At 35.4% G+C, this 23,361-nt stretch overlaps 1 protein-coding gene across 1 annotated transcript in view; it reads left to right on the top strand.

Annotated features, from left to right (window-relative positions):
* The window catches only part of LOC150107629 (neprilysin-1-like), a 221,563-nt gene that overhangs the window by 4,793 nt on the left and 193,409 nt on the right, over nucleotides 1-23,361 (top strand). The window contains exon 3 of the mRNA XM_090392143.1: nucleotides 22,556-22,657. Coding sequence (XP_090248269.1) covers nucleotides 22,556-22,657 — 102 coding nt within the window. The remainder of the gene's footprint in view (nucleotides 1-22,555; nucleotides 22,658-23,361) is intronic.

Raw genomic sequence — 23,361 nt, 5'->3', positions numbered from 1 at the left:
TCACTCCTCCATGTTTCAGAAGAGAGGAAGCTACTATCAAAGAAATAATGAAAATTAGAAATAATATACACCTTCCTATACATCAAGATATCAATCCACCTCCAGCTGGCCATCTTGCCTCCTGTTCTCCCATATGGTTTGTTGAAATACCAGATGATATCCCCAGGACTTGTGGAAGACTTTGGAATGAACTACAGACTAAAACAAGTGCCTGATTACAGATCCAGCTAACAAACATCTCCAGAATTCAATCTACCTCAACACCCTCTGTAGTCGCTAAACAGATTTAGGATCCAACAAGTCACTGTACCCACTTATTACATCTGGGGAATTTCACAATCACCCTTTTGCTTGTGTGGTGCTGTATAGACTATGCATCATATCACTGATGACTGCCTCACATATTCCTTCCCTGTAGGCCTCAGGAACCTGCACATACTTTCAAATAGTGCTATCAGCTGGTTAACTGAACTGTCAATATGTATCTAGTTTTGATAATTATTTCTTGTATATTTTAATATTTTAACCCATATGATAAATAAATAAATAAAACCACTATATTTGATATACACACTGGCCTGTAGGTTGACATTACTGACTTGGATTCTCTCTCATGCAATGGCACTATTTTTCCTTCTTTCCACTCTTCTGGGACTGTTCCTGTTGCCAGACTTCTTTGAACAGCCAAGTCAAGGGTACTGCAAGCTCTGTTGCATATTCTTGTTGGACAAATGAACTTGATCAGTACAATAATTTCATTCCCCTTATTTCAGGTAGTTCTCTCTTGTATTTCTACTCTCTTTCTCATTAACGATTCAACTCTCTATATCCTACTCTCTTGCTCATCTACATCACTTTCTATGTCCTCCGATCTTTTGTTTACCACAGTCATTACCTTCCCTTCCAGCAACAGCCTTTCTAGTTGACTCACATTAAAACCACTTAAATGCAGTTTGTCTCTTATGCAGTTTCTATCTTGTGGTCCTCGGTAGTATAGTGATTAGTATCTTTGCCTGTCACGTGGGAGACCAGGGTTTGATTCCCTGCCGAGGAGTTATCAGTTACTTTTTTCTTTTCTTTTTTTTATTTGATGGCAAATGATTCAATGCATAGACTGTGTGGAAGGGATGTGTGGAGTGCGTTTGAGGGAAGATTGGATTTGTATAAGAGGGATAGCCTACTTGAATGTGTTTGGCATAAGGAGTCATGAAAAAAATATTAATTGATATAAGACCTAACACAGAGAGTCAGGGAAACTGAATTCTGATGGGAGGAATCGTTAGAATCTGTGTGTAAGAGTGACAATGTTAGGTAGTTATGTTAATTATGGGAAATGATTATGAAGAGAGAATTATGGAAAAGATTATGAAGTGTTAATTATGGAAATGATTATGAAGAGAGAACGATTCTGTGTTCATCCAGTTCGGTTCTTTCAAGTATGTGTAACAATGTCTGCATAAGTAAGGAACTAGATAAGAACAGGGATCTGCAAGTTGTCAAATTGTGTCATGCAGACCACAGACAAATGTATGCAAAAGAGCATATAGGTAATTTATTATGTCCATACATGAATGCTAGGAGTATCAAACACAAAAGATAGAAAAATATTGGGACCTCATGTAGTAGGCATTAGTGAGACTTGGCCTTCAGAAGCAGACATACTAACTGGTGTTGCATGCAAAGAGTTACAGTATTTTTAGGAAGGATAGACAGGATAGGTAAGGAAGGGGGGTATGCTGCTAATGATATCAAATGTCTTGAATTCAGTTAGAGTTGAGACCTATGACTGCAGTACTAGTGACAATTTTTCATGTGGCAGTAAATATGAAGCCATCTGGTGTGAGGTGGAGTCTAACATGGTTAAATGCACAGTGGGATTAAAGCAGGAAATTATGACCACCTGAGTGGTATGCTGGGTTCTGTGGCATGGTATTAGTTATTGGATGGGACATGGGAAGTGTTTAAAAAATACTTAAATGATGCAATATCAGAATGTGTTCCTAGAATTCAAAGAATAAATAGCATAGGTGAAATGGATGTGTAATCTAATTAAGCAAGAGATTCATAAGAAAAAGATGATGTGGAAGGAAATTGTGTGCATAAAGATGATGTCAGTTATTATAATTATGAGCAGCAGGCCAGAAGAGTCACAAATGTTGTACAGAAAGCTAAGTCCGAGTATGAAAAGGAACTGGCTCTGCAAGTTAAAGACAATCCAGAAGAATTCTATTGTTATGCTGAAAGTAAAAGAAAGAACGAATTTGAAAGAATAACTCTACTGAATGCAATGGTATGCGGGTGACTGATGCAGAAGTGATTATTCAACTAATGAGCAGCCATTTTGCTGTAAGCTATACCCAGTATATGCAACATTGAACCCACCACTACCTCTTCACCATATGAGGAAACTCATGTGGATGAGGAGGTATTAGAGCTACACAAACTGAATAAGAATTCAGCAATTGGAACTGATGGGATAGATGCTAAAAGAGTATTCAGCTGAACTGGTTATTCCCTTGACCAGGCTATATAATTTGAGTCTCAGAACAGGGAAGATTCCACAGGAGTGTAAAGAATATATGGTAATCCCATTGCACAAGGGTGGTGCAAAGACCTATGTATCCAACTATCGACCAATCGGTATCTCAGGAGTGGTAATGAAGATTTTGGAAACGTTGGTTAGGGCTCACATTCAGAAATAGGTTGACAGAGAATCTCTACCTTTTGCAGTGAACAGAATGAGTTTATTAAGGGAAGGTCATGTTTTAGCAACTTGCTCACATTCTATAATAATGTTAGCACTGAGTTAGACAAGGGGAATGGATATGCCATGATACTTTTGGATTTTGCTAAGGCTTTTGACAGAATACAGCATGGAATATTATTGCATAAATTGGAGAATATTTATTATTATTATTATTTGCGACTTCTCCAAGGAGTCCGAAGACTCATCGTGGTCGGACACCCACTGTACAACTCTCCGTCACCTCTACTACCAATCATCTACTGCTCACCACAACTAGTATTTTTTTATCTGTAAATTACATGTGTTCTGAAGAGCCGATTTGTCTGTATGCAAGATGAAAAACCCAAGAGTTTCCGGAAGGGAAAAAACCCTACTACCTCCATATGAGATTAGCTAATTCACCTTCAAAGATTCCTCCCATCATGACGAGAATCGAACTTAGGCCTTTTCTAATCAAAGGGTGCAGCATGCCGTTGTTCTTCCAATTGCACTACAGAGGCATTAACTGTTGGCATGGATAGGAGAATGACTGACTGACAGATATCAAAAAAGTATATTTGGTAGGAGAGTGAATCTGCAAAATTCAAGGTAACCAGTGGTGTGCTTCAAGGATCGGTCATTGGCCCATTGTTATTCGATCTGTATATTAATGACATTGGGAAGGATTTGACATGCGACATACAGCTATTTGCTAATGATGCAAAGATGGGTAGGATAATCAGGAATATTGCTGATATGCAGTACTTGCAGAATGATTTGAATAGACTGGAATTTGGGGCATGTGAAAATGGTTGTCATTTCAATGTTAATAAATATAAAGTCATGCACTTTGGTGTGATTAGATATCCAATCTCATATTATATCGGTGGGATTATGCTTGAAGAAACTGATGAGGCTAGGGATCTTGGAGTTTTAGTAGACAGAAAGTTGAAGTTCAAGAAGAGTCATATAGCAAGAATTGTTGTATTTACATACAACTCAGAGAATAATGGCAATGCTGAGCCAAACCTTGACATGTAAACATAAGGAAGTCATTTTGTCTCTTTACAAGGCCTTAATTGGACTATTGCATGCAGGTCTGGTCTCCTGGTTTCTGTGGTGATTTTGATACAGTGGAGAGTGCAATAAATGATATTCATGATCTTTGCTCAGCTTCTCAACTAATCACTATCATACATGAGCAATGCATAGTGATTACATTTCCTCCCATGCTGTTATCTTTTACTCTCAACAATATTCTCATATCCATTCTCCTTTTTCCAAGTAATTTGTTCATACTTCTACTACCAACTCTTTGGTTCACTTACTCCTCATGTTTAATGCTTCATTGGACATGAGGATAACCCATCTTATGCTCCTACTCATTATTCACACTTCTAATAATTGAATCTCAATACAGAGTCGCTCTCAGATGTCCATCTTTCATTCCATTTTCTTCACTCTCCATGCATATTTACAATTCTCCTCATTTCACTTTGCTTTTGTTTCATCTCTTGTCTCTCATCTTCACCAATTGTGCGTTCATGTCTTTAGTCATAGTCTTTGTGCCACTCACGCTTGCTACTTTGTTATCAGTCATGCTCTCTCTTTCTCTCACTTCTATTCACACCTGCTACTCTTCATTCACTCTTTTTTGTCATCTGTCTCACTTTCTCCCATTCCTAAACTTACATTTCTCATTCACCTTGTTGTGCACTACTTCGCATTCGAAGAAGTATCACAGTCCAACACGTTACACATCCAACCACATTTACTCACTTTTCTTATTCAACTTCTCAACATAACCATGTTCAGTATCTCCCCATCCCATGCATGCATATTACATTCACAGCACCATACCATTTTTGAAAATTCACACCACTCACTTTATATGTCTGTCATACTAATCTACATACTAACATCACTCTCACTTCCATATTGTCTCAAATCAATGAAGAAACAAAAAGGCATGCAGAAAATCAGTTCACAATCTAAAACTCAACCAAACACTGCTTATAAATATCAGCTTTCACATAACAAAATTTTATTTAAAACTATCAATATCATCAAACTGTAAATATAAAAATTTATATTATCTTTCTGCAGCTCTGAGAACAACTATGTTATGGACTCTCAGATGTGGCTGCCTGAAAGAAAGATTTGACAGTGGCAGTCTCTTCAGCCCATTTCCCATATTCCAAAATTGCAAGGCACTGTGGTAAGTGCCATGTGGAACTTTGATATATTATTTGTGATTGTCTTTAGGTGTGAAATGAATTTCATTGTCTGGTGTGAGACCGCTGCTCCTCTTATTGGAGGCCTGAAGTGGCTTGAAAAAAGTTCCATGTTTGGACTCTAGAGCAAGGTTTCTGGATTGTGCAAAAATAAATTTAAAAAAAATTACAAAAAAAATATTAAAAATTGATAAAAAAAATGGAAACAAATTCTTAGTCCACCCATGATGCAAATGTAAATTTGCATCATGGGTGGGCTAAGAATTTTTTATAGGTTTACTAATAAGCTTTCATTGCTGGGAAACTCATAAAAAAAAACTTCATGCAGGAAGAAGAGGCATATATATTCATGTTGATGCAAAATTGGACAGAGTAATAGTTAATCAAGGCAATGTGGATGCAGGATGATTTAAATAGGCTATTAGTTTAGGCAAATGATAATTGGTATTAGTTTAATGTGGAAAAATGTAAAGTTATGAATTTTGGAATAAATAGATTACAAGCTATGAACCACATTGATGGAACTGTAATCCAGGAAATAGATAAAACCAGGGATTTGGGGATAGTAGTAGGTAGAGAGTTGAAGTTCAAACGACATATTGCTAAGGTTTCAAAGAACATATTAACAAGTAGAAACAAGAAAGTTGTTATTCCTCTTTATATGACCTTGATATGTCCACATCTAGATTACTGTACTCAGCTCTGGTCACCTGAGTTTCTTGGGGATGAGGAAGCAGTAAAGAGTATCCAGGGGTGAATGATAAAATGGTGAGTAGTCTATGGAATGCTCCTTATGAGGATAGATTGAGGGTTTATAGGTGTGTAGAAGTTGGTTGACAAGTGAAAAAAAAAGAGGGATATGATAGAAACATTTAAGTTACTTAAAGGGTTTTATAGGATTAATGCAAGGGAAGTGTTTCAGCACTTGGCTACAGGGAGAAGAACAAGAGTTCATAGTGATATTGAGGACTAGATTTTTTGCTTGGAGAGGTGAAAAAAAGAGGATGGACTGTCAGAGACAGTTATGAGTGCTTTGTCTGATAATAAGTTCAAGGAGAGGTATGATAGACATTGTGTGGATAGTTTGGGTCTCCCATTGATGAGTATTCAGACTCTGGAGGTGCTGGTACAATAATAATAGTATTGTGGATGAGAGGCTCTGAGTATTTCAGGAAGTGAGGCTGCCTTCATTGCATGTTGCAGATCTGAGCTTCACCAGACCAACTCATGTAGAAAAAGAAGAGCCTTATCATAGTTTTGTGAAAGAGAGGCTCTCTGAATATTTCAGGAAGTGAGGATGCCTTCATTATGTGTTGTAGATCTAAGCTTTTCCACCTGTGAAGGGTATCTCTGTAAAATATTGTTAGATTATTAAGACATGAGCTGTTATCATTTGCTCTCTCCTCCTCTAACCAGTTATTATATGGAGCATTTTGAAAAACATGCTCTCGATACTGCTACTCTCAAACCTACTATTGTTAATATACATTGATGATGTGTTCTCTATTTGACCACACGGCTTAGACACATTAGATTCCTTTCTTTTCCATCTCAACAGACAGCACCTGAGAATCCAGGTCACTATAGAAAAAGAAAATAATAATAGCCTGCCTTTTCTAGATACTCTAATCACATCTCCTCAATGGCAGAATTAAATTCTCAGTAGCAAAATTAAAAAAAAAAAAAAGTGATCTGTTCTTGATAAATATGGTTGTATTAAAATTACTAAGATTTAGGAAACTTTAATTCTTAGGCCTCCCACCCAAAACAGCTAAGGCTAGCCAGCAGCACCCATAGAGCCCCCCCCCCCATATGACTTTAGGCATTCAGTCTAGTCTTTTCCACCTATTGTTTGTGCAAATTTGTGTGAGTATGATTGCAATTTTAATATTGTATCCCTGATGATTTCTCAGTGACTGAGATAAAATGTAGGAGTGATTAAATGTCTTGTTTAATCACATATATATATATATATATAATATTTATTTATTTATTCCATTAAACCTCATAATGAGCTATTATCATCCTTAAAGTAGTGGAGAGGAAGAGATCTGTGGTGCAGAAGAAAAGATATGTATGTGGCCTTTTCATCAGTGTTGAGAATGTTTTTTTTTGTATGCTGTTTCAGCTTACAAAAAAATATTGTCATATTGTAATCACCTTGCTCTTGTCAATTGTGATTGACAAGAGCAGGTGTAGTGGGGAAATCACAAACAGGTAATCGGGGGGGTAGGACTGGTTCTAAAATTGATTGGACTCCTTTGTTTATTTATGAATGATAGGAACATTAGAAATAAGGGATATGAAATTGCTTCAGTGATTGAATTTATTCACCAAAAATTGTTGGAATAAGTGAAACATGGTTGAATGTGGATGATATCCTGATGAAAATAGAAATGAAAGGATACAATGTTTTTGTGAGAATAGACAGGACATAGTGCTGATGTTAATAACAGGAGAATTATATCCTTGTAAGGTAGAAGTGCAAAAGGGAAATAGTGGCAATGGTTATGAGGTGGAGGTTGACAGATATATACAGTATGGTGCAAAAAAAAAACAATACAACAATATATGTTATGGAGCAAATGACTGTTGAAGTTCAGTACTATTTTTTTGCAGCATACCATATTTAGTTGGATATTGCTATGGTCCAGGGAATGTGGAAGTGGTGATGAAGAAATGTACAAGCAACTTGGGTTAGTGAACAAAGGAAGGGAGTGATTATTATGAGTGATTTTAATTAGAGTAATATAGTTTGGAAGGAAGAGATAGCATTTTGGAATAAGGAAAATTATCATATTTTTTGCCTTATAAGATGCGCTCTTTTGTACCTAAAATTTATCTGTGTCTTATAAACTGGCGCATCTTATACACTGAAGTATTTTTATGTATGTGCAGTTATGGTGCATGACCGCTTGTCGGTAATGCGTGATCAGTTTGAATAGTTGCACAGTCATTAACAGTCACTCATTTAAACTAGTAATCAATACATTATTATATTAATTTTTTTTTATAATCCATGGATTCTACGAAGCACAGACATAGCTATACGATTGCATTTAAGCGTACTGTGATTGAGTATGCAAAAAAGTATGGCAGCAGAGCGGCATTCTGGGCCTTTGCGTACAGAAAAAAATGGTACAAACTTGGAGGACATGAGCAGCAATTAATGGAAATAAATTCTAAAAAATGCAATCTCCACAGAAAATCTAATGCAAAATAACCAAAAATTGAAAATGAATTAAAAACTTGGATAATGAATCAAAGAGGATTGGGTTGCTTTGTATCTACAGAAATGATTATTCAATGAGCAAAATTATTTTCAACAGAAAGAAATATCATTGATTTTATGGGGTTTCCATCATGATGCTTTAAATTTACAAAGGGAAATGATTTATGCATGCATGAAAAAACAAAAATATCATGGAAAATAAACAGATAATACATGTATTAAAATTTTAAAAAAATTAATCGTTACATGAAAAATTTGATGCATAATTTGTGCATCTTATACTGCAAAGATTATTTTATTTCCAAAAATTCACGACATGAAAAATTTGATGCATCTTATAAGGTGAAAAATATGGTAATTTCTTGTAGTTATTGGAAGAATAAACTATCTTAGGCAGTATGTAAAGAAGGGCATGCAATGATCAAGAGTCTTAGATCAGATAATTTTATCAGAGGATCTGATTGTGATTTGGATGTCACACTTCCTTCGAGTTGGTGAGAGTGATCATAAAGTATTCATCTGGGTTGTGGCTAGCTACATGAAAACTTCTGTGAAGAAAGGATATATGTGGAATTACAAGGTGAGTGATTATGAAAACTTAAGAGACAGCCTGGAGCTATATTGTGGAGTGAGGAATTAAGGGGTTGGGCACTGACAAAGATGTTTAACTGCATCAGTGTTCAAGTGTATTCCAAATGTCAAAAGGTTGAATGAAGTAAGTGTCAAATAATGAATGAAGGGATAAAGCATGAAATCGGAAAGAAGTCACTGTAGAGGAAACACAAGATGAATAACAGTAATAATCAGTTGCACAAAGAGCAGGCCAGGAAGGTGGGTCAATTTGGTAAAGAGAGCAAAAGTGCAGTATGTGACCAAGGGCATAAGGAGCAGGTTTTTTGCATGGAGAGTGGTTAGTTAGTGAAGTGTATTGCCTGACACTGTGATTAATACATACATACATATTGAATGATTTGACAGTAAGTTTGATAATATTTGTGTGTAATAGTGTATATTTCCCACAATATTTCCTTAGACTCCATGGACTTCTGGTGTTAATAATAATGATGTTAATTAGTAAAAATAATATTTTTTCCACTCATATAAATTTGAGTGGAAGAAATCAAGATGGCATATTTTTTTAGCTAGTTAGCTACTCACATTTGCTATCCCTGGATGACGTATGCTCACTCCTACACTTCATAGGTTTTTGGATGTTAAGTCTTCTGCTAGAAGTGGTAGAGTTGCTGATGCTCTTTCCACACTAGTTAATAGAACAATCACAAATATCCATGTCCCTGGTGGGATTTGGATAACAGCTTCTTGGCTGGAAAGCTGAGATGCTAACTTCTCAACCAACAGGCTTGGCATATTTCTGTATTCATGGCTCTATTGTAAAACACACACACACATATATATGAGGGCTGTTCAATAAGTAATAAGACTAATTTTACTGTCGCGAAAACCACTCATCACAATATATATTTCTGTGGAATAAAGAAATGTTGCTGTCTGTATTAATAAAAGAGGTTGATAGATGGCATATACGGGCTGATGTGCCAGAGTGTCATGTGACTAAACGCAAGCTTGTTTCAGCGGGCCTACGAGTTGTGACCAGTCGTCGAAATGGAAGCATCCTTGGAACAGCATTATGCGATTAAGGGAAGAAAAGAAGGAAGACCTTCAATGTCCATCACAGAGACAATGATCAACACAGCAGCGATTATCATCAAGGAGGATTGCAGAATTACAGTACGCCAGCTGCATGTTGTCCTGAATATTTCTGTGGGAAGTGTTCACTCAATCATGGCTGAACATTTAGGACTGAAACGTGTTTGCACCCGATGAATTCCCAAACTCTTGACACCGGAGCAAATGCAGCATCGAGTGGATGTGTGCACAGAATGGAAAGAAAGACTGGAACAAGAAGGTGACAACTTCTTAAAAATGTATCATTACAGCAGATGAAGCTTGGTTGTATCACTATGACCCTACAATGAAACAACAAAGCAGTGAATGGAAGCATCCATCTTCGCCTACCCCCAAGAAAGCAAAAACTGTAAAATCGGCTGGTAAAGTTATGACCATAATGTTTTTTGACTACGAAGGCATTGTTTACCAACACACTGTAGAACCCGGGAATACTGTCAACGGCTTATACTATATGGATGTTTTACGGACAATGGTACAGCACATCAAAAGGAAGCGTCCATTGCTGAAGAATGGCTTCTTATTCCATCACGATAATGCAAGGCCACATATTGCTGGTTGTGTAGTGGTGCAGAAGATCAACACAGATATCCTACCACACCCTCCATACAGTCCTGATCTCGCACAGTGTGATTTCTGGCTGTTTCCTCAGCTCAAGAAACCACTAAGAGGCCGCCATTTTGAAAGCAACAAAGCATGTATAAAAGCTGCGGAGGGGGTTTTGAAAAAACTCTCAAAAAAAGGACTTTCACATGTGTTTAAGAAGTGGACGCAACGTTGGGACAAATGCATCGCGTCTCCCAGTAGTTACTTCGAAAAAGACCATGTTGACGATTAAAGGTAATCTGTTTTCTGTATAAATATTGTCTTATAACTTATTGAACAGCCTACGTATATATAAATTAAATACTTATATATGTATACATAGTGATTGGTTAATTATCTTCCTTTCAAATAACCTCAGCTAACCTTTAATGCATTAACATTTCATCTGACTCAAGAAGCAGCATTATCATGATCTTATTGATATAGAAATTAAATTATTTAATGATCTGAAACTATATATACACACAGATACATAGATATATGTACATATTTTTCCTATCTTTTTTCCCCTTTTTTTTTTGGAATGGATTAAAGATTGACTTTTTTTATTATTATTATTATTATTATTATTATTATTATTATTATTATCTGAGATCTCCAGGGAGTCAAGGACTCATCGAGGGAGGCTATAAATCACCCAAACCTGTCATACCTTCCCTTAAATTCATTCACACTAGATGCACTCACTATCCCTAAAGACAAACTATTCCACTCACTCTCTACTCTGTGAGAGAAAAACCTAGCTCTTACTTGCCTTTTCTTGAATGTGAACAAACTTAACTTCCATGAATGCCCCTGTGTTCTCTCCCCACCTTCCATTTCATCTGATGATATCCTATAACACCCACCATTCAAAAGTTTATAGACTTCTATCATATCACCCCCTCCTCTTTCTTCTGCTATCAAGATTCGCTTCAACATCACAATTATCCACTGAGTTGTATTTGCAACTTTTGCTACATGACCTTTGAACTTCAAATTCCTACCCACCAATATGCCAAGATCCCTTGCCTCCTCAGTTTCTTGTAGCATAACCCAAAAGTCTATAACTTTATACTTACTAACATTAAACTGACAGCCATTTTCATTTACTTAAATTTCCAGCCTATTCAAATCATTTTGTAAGCACTGAATATCATCCCTGATTGCTCTGTCTATCTTTGAATCATCAGCAAACAATTGCACATCTGATGTTAGACCATGCCTGATGTCATTAATAAGATTGAACAATAATATTCCCAAGAACTGAACCCTGAGGTATACCACTGGTCACCTTAAATCTGGCAGATTCACACTCACTGAATACCACTTTTTGATATCTGTCTCTCAACCATCCCCTGATCCAAGTCAAGAGTTTATATTCCAATCCCATATTCTTCAGTTTATGCAACATCCCTTCATGTGGTATCGTATCAAATGCTTTAGAAAAATACAACATTATCATAGTGTATCCATTCCCTTTATCCGACTAGGCTGTAACATTGCTATAAAATATAGCAGATTGCTAAAATATGACCCGTGAATCATATTTTAGCATATATATATATAATAAATGCTAAAATATAAAATATAATAACATTAAATATAATAATAATCTGCGAGTTCTTACCAGAACTCACAGATTATTATTATTATCATACCAAAATCCATGCACTTGACAGACTCATCTGGAGATTCACTCAACATTAAAATATCCTAAATAAAGATTTATTGTTACATAGACCATATATTTACAACGAACTTAAGCTCTTACAAATTGCCTACCCGTTTCGCTAGTAACTGACCAGCTTTCTCAAGGCTTGCATGGTACAAAAAAGAGGTAAATGCAAAAAAGGTTTCAAAATACAAAGAACCGTTAGTACCTGTTAGGTAGCTAGGGTGACACGTTCGCGTGACATAACTACTCAGCATCATGAACACGCATTACATGCAAACGCGTAATATGATTATTTGCGTACTGTAGCTCTGTTGAACTGAGGGAGTTAATTAGATTTTTCCAGGTATCGTTCAGAATGGCCCCTTGATTTCTGTTTAGGTTACTTCCCATACGTAGTACAACTGCCACTTCTTTAAATACTCGATGTCTGTAATCCTCGTCTACGTAGGGCATGGAGCTGTTATTCCAGTCTATAGTGTGGTTTGAAGTTGAAAAGTGATGTGCCAATCCTGAGGTGATCGTTCTGTTGTGATTAACATCGCCTATATGTTCTTTCTGTCTTATTTCCAGGCTTCTCGAAGTCTGTCCGATGTAGGAAAGACCGCACGTGCATGGAATATTATACACACCTGGATATTTATAAAATGGCACACTGTCTTTAGGGGATCTTAGGACCTGTCTTATGCTATTTGTTGGTTTAAATACAACCCTGATGTTATGTGTCTTTAACAATCTTGCAATTTTTGTTGAAGTTGAACCTATAAAGGGGATGACTGCTGTTGAGATATGCTGGGCGACTGTTCTTTCTTGTTGGTTATCTATGTATAGAAATTTGTTGATGATGTGTCTAGGATAACCATTTTGTGATAGAGTTGTAGCTATTTGAGACAGTTCTGTTTGAACTTCTTCCTCTTCAGAGATAAATTTTCTAGCTCGATTTCTTAGCATGTGGATGATGCTGTGTTTCTGTGACCTATGATGGTTAGAAGAGTAATGTAGATATCTTCCAGTGTCCGTTGGTTTTTTGTAAATCGACAGTTTGATGCTGTTTCCTTGTCTTTTTACTGGTAAGTCCAAGAAGGGTAGCTGTTCGTTATTTTCTACTTCTAGAGTAAATTTTATTTTATTGTGGAGTGCATTGATTCTGTTAACAAACAGATGTAGGCTTTCTAAGTTGTCTTTCCATATGATGAAGATGTCATCCACATATCTCCACCATATAGAAGGTTTAGGAGTAATGCTGGTGAATATTTCATGTTCAAATTTCTCCATGGTCAGTTACTAGCAAAACCGGTAGGCAATTTGTAAGAGCTTAAGTTTGTTGTAAATATATGGTCTATGTAACAATAAATCTTTATTTTGTAATACTTTATGACCAAAACATGTACAATTAACATATCCTATTGAACCTCAAAATCCTTAGCATTGCCAGAATTCACTTCATATCCTGAATGTGTATTCCAATCATCCACAGTTATCCATCAAAAAAAATCTACTCCTGATACCTTTGCACAACTTCTAAGAATGCTTCTTATTCATCCATTCTCACCATCTACTCTTTTTATAATCTTGTCTGTATTAATCTAATAAAATTCCCTCACCAACTTAAATTTTATCATATTACCTCTGTTTCTCCTATTCGCCAAACTCTGCAATTTACATTCCTTTAACCCTTCTCTCTCTCTCTCTATCTCTTTAAAACCAACATTCTGGAATTTTGATATTACTGTCAGTTATCTCTGGATCTTCTCCAATGTTTCCATATCACTATTAAAATTTGTGATATGGAAACAAATTTGGACCAAATTTGAGCATAATAGTCCTTATCTTGACTACATGCCCGTATTATTCATGACTTATTTTTAATGGTATTAACAACACCAAATGAACTGTTTTTTAAAAAGATGTTTTATTAACTTGCTGGTCTGGTTGGCCGAGCGGTTAGCACATCTGCTCTCCAGCCAAAAGGCTGTGGGTTCAAATCCTGCCGCAGGCATGTATGTTTTTGATTGTCTGTGAAAATACTAGTGGTGTTGATGTAGATGATTGTAGTTGGTGAATTGAGTGGTGGAGACAGAGTTGTAGAGTAGGTACCCTCCCTCAATGAGTCTTTGGACTCCCTGGAGGTGTCATTTAATAATAATAATAATAATAATCAGATTACCACTCAGCATCTATATGTGGCAGTGAGTAAGTGAAACAATACAATTGTAACAGATAAAAGATCTAAAGTCCTGTTTTGGCACCCTCTAATGTAATAAATAAATAAATTATAGCTATGTGGGAGTTGCTCTTAAGAAAACAGTTCCCCAAATTTTTGGCAAATTAATGCAACCATATTTGTTCAGATAATGAGAATTCTTCATAGCATGGCTGACTCAAAAAATAATCTTTCAGATCTGTAATGACTTCTAAATAGCACATTAGTTTTCTTCCATCTAATCCTGTATGAAGGGCTGTCCAAAGCATGGTCTGCCAGTACTGACTTTTCATAATAATGGTGGAAAATGTATCTTATATGTTCTTCCAGGCAGATGTTAACAGATCTTCCTGTCTGCCCATAGTAGGCCAAGTCACAGGCACACTGAACTTCATACACTCCAGGGTGTGCTAGAGGGTGAAGTTTATCTTTAAGTGAGTGGATCAGAATTGCTAATTTAACATGAAGTTTGAATGTGGTGCAAAGGCCATTTTTCATTAGTACTATCTTTTCTGATGTACTTCTGGCATGGGTAATGTTGTGTTCCTGTGTATTAGAGGAAGGAGAAGTAATGGTGCTGTGTAGTATTTTATCTATTTTGTAGGAATTATCCATTGACCAAGAAAGTATAGTGCAGATATTTGAGTTCTGTGGACAGATTTGTATCATTAGAACAGATGGTGCTGGCTCTGTGTGTAAGTGTTTTTAAAATGCCATACTGTTTGACTGGATGATGATGATGTGATTGTTTATGTAGATATCTACCTGTGTATGTAGGCTTTCTGTAAATGGAAAAAGATAGTGATCCATCTGACAGGTGGGTGACTAATGTGTCAAGAAAAGGTAAACAGTTATTAGATTCTTTTTCTATACTGTGAAGTGGATTTTGGGGTGTTGACTGTTTAGGTAGGTGACAAATGCATCAAAAGTGTCTTGTCCATGGGACCAAATGGTAAACACATCAACATATCGTAACCACACTAGGGGCTTGTATGTAGCTGTGGTAAGTACTTTGTTTTCAAAGTGTTCCATGTCAAAGTTTGCTGGGGGTGGGGGGGGAGGACTCATAGCAGTGCCATTAATCTGTTTGCAGATTTTTTCCTCTCCATGTAAAGTAACCCTGCATACATAGTAAATTTGAATAATTCAAAGTTATCAATGGGAAATTTAGACTTGATCAAATTAAGAGTGTCTATTAATGATACATTAGTAAATAAAGAGGTGACATCAAAACTAATCATTATGTCTGAATTTTTAAGGATATGATTTTTAACTAGTGATTTGAAATGGACTGAATTTTTTACAAAAGTAGAGGAGTTGCCATTAGTGGGGGGTGGTTGGGGGCAAGAGATGCCAAAGAGGCTGGGTGCCAAAATAGGACTTTAGATCTTTTGTCCATTACAGTTGTATTGTTTCACTTACTCACTGTCTCATATACATGCAGTGTTGTGCTCTGATGATGCAGATTGAAATTCAATGAAATATAAGCAAGTTAATAAAACATATTTTTATAAAATAGTTTGTTTAGTATTGAAAAGGCTACATTGCAACACTTGCAATGTAGCCTTTTAACCTCGGTCCACTGTCAACCATCACCCCAGATCTCATATGCCTTCTAAAGCATAGTTCTGTCAATATAGTATACAGATTTATATCTATGTATTCCAAAATGCAACACCTTGCACTTATTAATATGAAAATTCCTATCCCGATCATTTGTTCAAGCTAATAGACTATCGAGACTATCTTCTCGATAGTCTATTCAAATCTTCAAGAAGATCTGAATAGACTATTAAGCAGAAGTGCTGCTTATAATTTTCCCCAACTTGCATCATCAACAGACAATTGAAAATCACCATTCAGTCCACATGAAATGTTATTAACAAATAAATTAAACAGCAGAGGCCCAAGAACAATACCCTAGAGCACACAACTGGTTACTTTCCTTTTTTTAAACACTGCTCCATGATATACACATCTTGCTGGTCTTGTGCAGCAAGCCAGTCTTCAATCCATCTAGCTAGTCTATTATCCTTTCCTATCCTGCAGCTTTTGCAGCAATCTCTCATGAGGTAATCTATCAAATACTTTTGCAAGAATATCACTGTATATGAATCTCCCTTATCCAACATATTCATCACCTTATTATAAAATACAAGTAGATTGCTAAAACAAGAACTGTTCTTTACAAATTCATACTGATCAACATAAAGAATCCTATATTCGTCAGCCCAATCCTGTATTTTATTCCTAACCAACCTCACCAATACCTTGACATCAGACTAGTCTATAATTATAACATTTTGTCCTAGAACCATGTTTGCTATGTGGTACTCTTTTGCTTTCTTTCCACTATTTAGAAATTTTTTTTTCTAAAATTTTTTTAGAAATTTTTCACTGCAAGACTTTAATTAAATCACCAGGTCAAGGGCATAGTTAGTTTCTTTGTGCAATCTCAAATTCTTTCACTTCTAATTCTCCTAATATTTGTCTCCTCTTCTACATGTTGTGCAGCATCATTTACACCATCTGATATACACTGATAACATGCTCTTTTTTGGTCATTTTGCTATTGATGTAATCCTGCCATAATTATTCTTCCTGTTGCTTGTCATATAGCATTCCCTTGAATTATCCTTTACCTGACTGCTGGCCAGCAATCAGGTAAAGGATCTTTACAATGCTTCTCACTTTTCTACCCTGCACTTTATAATTTTCATGCATTTGATCACTACCAACTTGTACCCCTATAACTTTCTTATCCAACACTGCTTGATTGGTTTCAGCATACATCCATTTCACTCTTACCATATTTATTCTCTTAGTATGCAGTTATGCATTGCTTATACCATATTCCTCCTTATATCACAACATCTTTTCTGCACAGCTAATTAATCCAGGGTACTGATGCTAGTTGGCGGAGGTTCTCATAATCACTTACCATATAATTCCACATATGTCCCTTTTTAATAGTAACCTTTTCCTATTTTATCACTTTCCAGACCAGTACTTCTTGATTGTCTCCCCAACTGGTGGCAATGTTGATACTGCATTAACAGTCACACCCTTTGAGAATATTATAAATCCAACACTCTAAAGCCTTGAGTTGCATCCCATGCTACTTATGATATTCTAGCTCAGAAATTTAACAGATTCACTCTTCTTTTCTCATGCACAACTCTTCCTTCCAATCCCCTTTCCTATTATTAATATCTCCCATCAGGTTCACCTTTGTACATGTCTAACCAATTTGCTTAAACATTTCACTATTATTTCTCTACATTCACCAGGCCTATGGTAACATACTGTTTGATATACTATTCTGTTAATTTCAGCTTCACACCAAACAGATTCAAAATTTTCACAGTCTACTATTTTCAACTTCCACTCAGTTAATGCAGTTACGCTACTATTATTAAGTACTGTTAATCCAGTACTTAATAATCTTTTAACTCCTCTTTTAACGTTCCTGTGTTTCTGGAAAAATCTTTCTATTTCTGACATTATCATATCTGGGCAACACACTAACCAATTTTCCAACAACAGTATTTCGCATTACCTCCCACAACAACTTCCTAAAATCATTATTCATATTCTTTTTTTCTTTTTCTTTTTTTTTTTACCAGTTATTTGTGCCTATAGCTATCACAAATTCTGATGCCCTTTGTTTACTTCCATGCAAAGCATTAGTTATTTGTTTAATGCTGTTCAATAGTGTCAGCTGAGTATAAAAGTGTGTACAGATGATAAAAGACTAATGTTTCTAGAGTTCAGATTTTAAGTGCAGTCTGTGTTACCATTATAACCAGAAGACGTTTTGATATCTTTTTGAAGTGGCTTGACAAAGTTCCATGTTTGGTCTCTAGAGCTAGGTTCTTTGATTATCTAACCCTTGGCCATTCACAGTACTAAAGTGCTGTAGGTTTCCAGCCTTTCATGGATGGGATTTACATAAAAAAATAAAATAAAATAAATGAATAAACTGGTGAGTCTCTGCCTCTGGATGATGAAGTAGTTCACTGTTAATGATCTTCTCCATTATGTTAGAAAGGATAGAAGTGAAGGCAACAATTTTTTTTTTTTTTTTTTTGGAGTGGACCGAACATAGACTTGTTTTATTGCTGTGACTAGATATCAGCTGAGTATTAAAGTGTATAACAATGATAAGACTATTTTTAGTTTTCCAGATCACAACTTTTGAGTACAGTTGAAGTGTTTTGCTTTGGGCTTAGAGGACTCTGATATCTTGGCGAAAACCTCTAAATTTTCTGGAAAATGATTACAAGTGGCATGTAACACACTGTTTCTGGTATAATAGGAGATGATTTTCCTTGGTTCTGTATACAGATGCCAGAAGGTTATCTTTATCTTTTGGTGTCATCATGGCGGTGCCATCTGGATTTGGGGGGGAGGGGTAATGGAATCATAGATTAAACAGAAATTTAGCTTTAATTGTATTTGCAATGAACTATTTATGCAAGAAGCAAGTTTTCTACATTTCACCCCTTTCTAAGGCAGACTTTGAATTGTTGCCTGCCTTTATGCAGTTATTAGAAGTCAAGGCTTGGATACTGGGCAGGAAATTTTAATGAAGTGGGGAAATTAAGGCCTTCATTTTAGCAAGATTAATTTCTGAAACTATAGATCTGAGCAAGTGTTTAAATCAGGAAAGTGGAATAATCTCTGGCCATGTAATGGGAGCATACAGAGTGCCTGATGCCACCTAAGACTTATACAGAAAAAAAAAAAAAATTCAACCTGTAGTGCATTAGTGAAAGCTATAGTACACTATAACTTTCCAACCTTTAATGGATGGGATGCACGTTAAAAAAAAATGATGGAGATCAGTATCAAGTCACGAACAAATAATAACACCATTGTAACTCAAAAAAGATAATTGAGGAGAGGGCATTATTTATTTAAGAAAAGAAAGGAAACCAGCAGAAAATTATGATCTAAGTTACTGAAAACCAATATACTTAGGAGAACTGGTTAAAAAAAAAAAAAATGATAAAGAGTTACAAGAGGGTTATCTTGTATTTGATTGGTAGACAGATGATTAGTATTAGATCATTGCATACAGCAAATACATCCATGTTATTGCTTCCATCTTAGTCAGCGCAGTCGGATAAAATGAAACTAGTTAGAGTTGTAGACAGTGAAGTCATGAAGGAAAATGGCTTCATCAAGAATGTAGAAAATTGAGCTTTAAGAATAAAGGTCAAAGAGGGTAGATTTTCAGAATTTGAAGAGCAGAAATGACAGCAGATGTAATAAGATGTAAACAATCAAGTATAGTCTAGCTTCTGATTCAGCTTTAATCAGAACAGAAGGTCACGACTCAGTGCTGTAAGTAGTGATGCACATAATTTATATTTGTGCATTATCAATAGTCAGTTGAAAGTATTGACAGTAGTTACACAATATAGGTCGTAAAGCAAAAGGTCACCTGGTTCAACTCTCCAGAGTTAGATCAATTATATAGATATGGAGTTATATAAACACATCTGAAGATAATTTTCACATTATTCACTGTTGACAAAATATCAATAGGAGGGTCCACTAAGGAAGAAATAGAGGAATTTTTTAAGCCATTAGAGAATTGATCTGATGCAAATAAAAAGGAAAAGTTACTCCTTGTTTGAGATCTAAATAGCAGAGTAGAAAATGAGAATCAGATATAGAAGTGTATGTCACTCACACTCTGAAAGCAAAAAATCTAGATCCTCATACTCTTACTAACCACACTCCTACAGAACTTTGTTATGCAACTTAAAATACTCTATGCTACCCACCATAGAGTACTTTATTCCCATCCATCCATTGCTGGATTTAACTTGAACCAACTTTTTCAGTACTTGAACTACCACTCCTAACATATTAATTGGACTGTAATTTGTTACTTCTATCTTGGAGCCACCTTTATGTAATGGAACTATCTGGAACCTTGCCAGAGCTGAGACTTAGTGGCACTACCAATTTTCTTGCACATTCACTTAACACACAGGCTGACATGCTATCCAGTCACATATAGTCACATGTAGCATCATCAGCAAACAAATGAATTTTTCCTCTCACCCCTGAACTATATTATTGACATATAAACTAAACAACAGCAATCACAGAACAGAACCCTGTAGTGTCACACTTATCTCCTTCCTTTTACTGAACACTGGACTCCATACACAACTCGCTGGCTGCTCTTAGTCAACCAGCCTTGTATGACTATCAATCCCCATCCTGCTCAATTTCAACAGTAGTTTATCATGCGGTACTCAGTCAAATGCTTATGCAAAATCCAAGAAAATCACTGTATAAGCATATTCTCTGTTCAAAATTCATGAGAGGAGCCTATCAGATAGATACTGTGGAATTATTACACAGGATAATTAGTGATGAGAGCAAACGAGGTCACCCATGGAAACTGTACAAAGGTTATGTGAGTAAGGAAGTGAAATGAGATTTTTTGTATAAATGAATGGAATGCATTACCAGAGTAGTGGGTAGTAAACAATACTGAATATTTTCAAGGCAAGGCAAGGCATGATAGGTATTGTAGTTGGGACTTTGGCTTTTCTTTGAGTCTTTTGATTCTCTGGAGAATTAGAAAATATTGATCATAATAATGTAATAATAACAAAGAAAAGAGCTTAAATGCTTCAACTTAATTCAATTTCTTTCAATTATTGTGCAGCCACAAGAAGATGATCTAAATAGAAGGCCTCGAAATTGTTTTGTTATGGCTTGGTAATGTGTTTACAGGTTGCTATTTTGACAGAAGAGAGAGTTACAGTAATGTATTCGGAGACCAATAAATTTATCTGAAAGTATTCATTTCTTTCAAATGATGTATGACCATCAGAAGATAATCTAGAAGGCCTCAAATATAATTTTTATTGTGAGGGATAACAATAGCTCAAAAGTTTGGAGAAAGGAAGTTCCAGTGCAAGATGCTGAATTTTCTTTAATTCCTGAAATGAAATTTAATTGGATGGGTGTGTGGGAGAGAAAGTGTCTGTTCACATGAAGACACAAGGAAATAATAAATAATATTTATTTAAAAGCCATATATTTCATCCTAGATTGTTACAAGCCATCATCAGTGGCAACAATAGTTAATTACAAGGTAGAACGCAAACAGGGAATTAATATTATTTATTTAGTTCCTTGTGTTTTTTGTATGAATTGAAGAAACTTTATGGCACAAGTGTCTCTTAAATATTGTTTATTTTGCATTACAATTTCTCTTGTCTTATTTTGGAGATAAAGATAAGTGAATAATATGAGTCTTAATGTTTTGAGGAAAATTAGTATGGTTTTCAAGGTGAATAAATGTATTTTAGAGAAACCAGAGATACTTAAATGATACTCGTAGTATGAACCTAACCTGGAAATAACCTTTGTGGTTTTAAAAAGGTGTGGGCAAAATAATAAACATACATTAAACAATAAACAAAACAGTTTACTGATCTATTCATTTTACAAATATTGTGGAATAGCTGATTAGTTTCATTCATATATATATACCACAAATATCTAATTGCTTTACATTCAGTGAGAGACAAACATTGCTTGTGCTTTGAAACTTGAATAATTTTGCATGCTGATGGCTGATAGTTCACTTACAGAAACTAGAATTTTTCCAGCATCATCTGTTGCAAGAAGTGTATGTGGATTCCTCCCTTTGTCTCTGAAGAAATCTAGCAGACTGAACCAGTACTGTCAAGCCAGTTGTGAAATCTTTAAAAAAAAAAAAAATAAATAAATAAATAAAAGGCAGGTATTTCAACTGTTCAGAGGCTCTGTCTTTTAGGTGTAGAAGATTATGTACCTTTGTAACTATTGATTACTTTCAGAACATTTAAACTTCGAACACAAACATTCATTGTTGGTCTGTGTGATATACAAAATAAATGAATATTTATTTTCAATTATTTAATAAGATTCATTGCCAAGCTGAAATAATTTTGGCTCTTCTTTTTCATTTAATTCTAATTATTATATGGTTGTGACTTTCTTCTTTGCATTAGGCGTAAAAAATTTCAATATTAACTACATTTCAGTTTTTAGATATAATTTACTTTATATAACACATTCATAATTTTTGTAAAGGAATTCATTCATTTATTTATTCAGTCTTACTCAATTCTAGCTATACATAATAGCAGTGTCTAATGAATTGCATAATTCTCAGGTTTCTCAAAAATGTGTATACTTTGAAGGCAATGACTCTCATCCATCAGATCTTGTGTCATATAGAAGTACCCTATCAGAACTGGAAAAAACCACTCCCCAGGTACTTTTACTGCTTTATACAAATTTCTGTAAATGTGCAAAATAATGTGTGTTAGGAAATCAGATTGACAAACTAGCCATACACCCAGAGGTATGCTGGTAAAATTTTAACAACCACCAACTCACTAAAAAAAAACAACTGTGTTTTTCCTTTGCATGAATCAAAACCCACTGAAACATAAACAAATTATATTATCAGCAAACATCCACTTTTTTGCCTGGGCAAATTCTTTTTAGGGTAATGGCTTTATTAGGTTTAGAAAAATTCTAAAAATGCGAAATCTTTGACAAATGTTGAGCATGGGGATATCATTATCTTCAAAAGTCATTTTGAAGTTAATGACATTATCTCCAAAATCAAGCATTGTTCATTGAAAAATAATATTCCTAAAAAATTGCTAATGGAGATAATCCCTACACAGGCTCTCACCTACAGAAGGGTAGGGAGAAGGAGGCATAAAGGGTCCAGAAATAAGCACACCTGGCTGAATTTTCCATGTCATCATATAAAGCTTATCACCCAAACTGACATTGTGAAGTTTGTGTCACTCTACAGTTTATACTCCCTGTCAGTTTCACAGCTAGCTTGCAGAATTCTTGAAAATTTAACAATCTGCTTGCACATACTGGCTCCAGCACACCACTGCATAAACTCCTTTGTTCATGAGCTGCTACAGTTTAAATATATCACTTCAGACTTATAGA

The sequence above is a fragment of the Typopeltis vanoorti genome, chromosome 4 (assembly GCF_054136105.1).
Source record: "Typopeltis vanoorti isolate ZY-2024b chromosome 4, IOZ_Tvanoo_1.0, whole genome shotgun sequence".
In the NCBI taxonomy this organism is placed as follows: Eukaryota; Metazoa; Arthropoda; class Arachnida; order Uropygi; family Thelyphonidae; genus Typopeltis; species Typopeltis vanoorti.
Note: the sequence above shows the minus strand (reverse complement) of the source record. Positions and strands in the feature narration are given on the sequence as shown.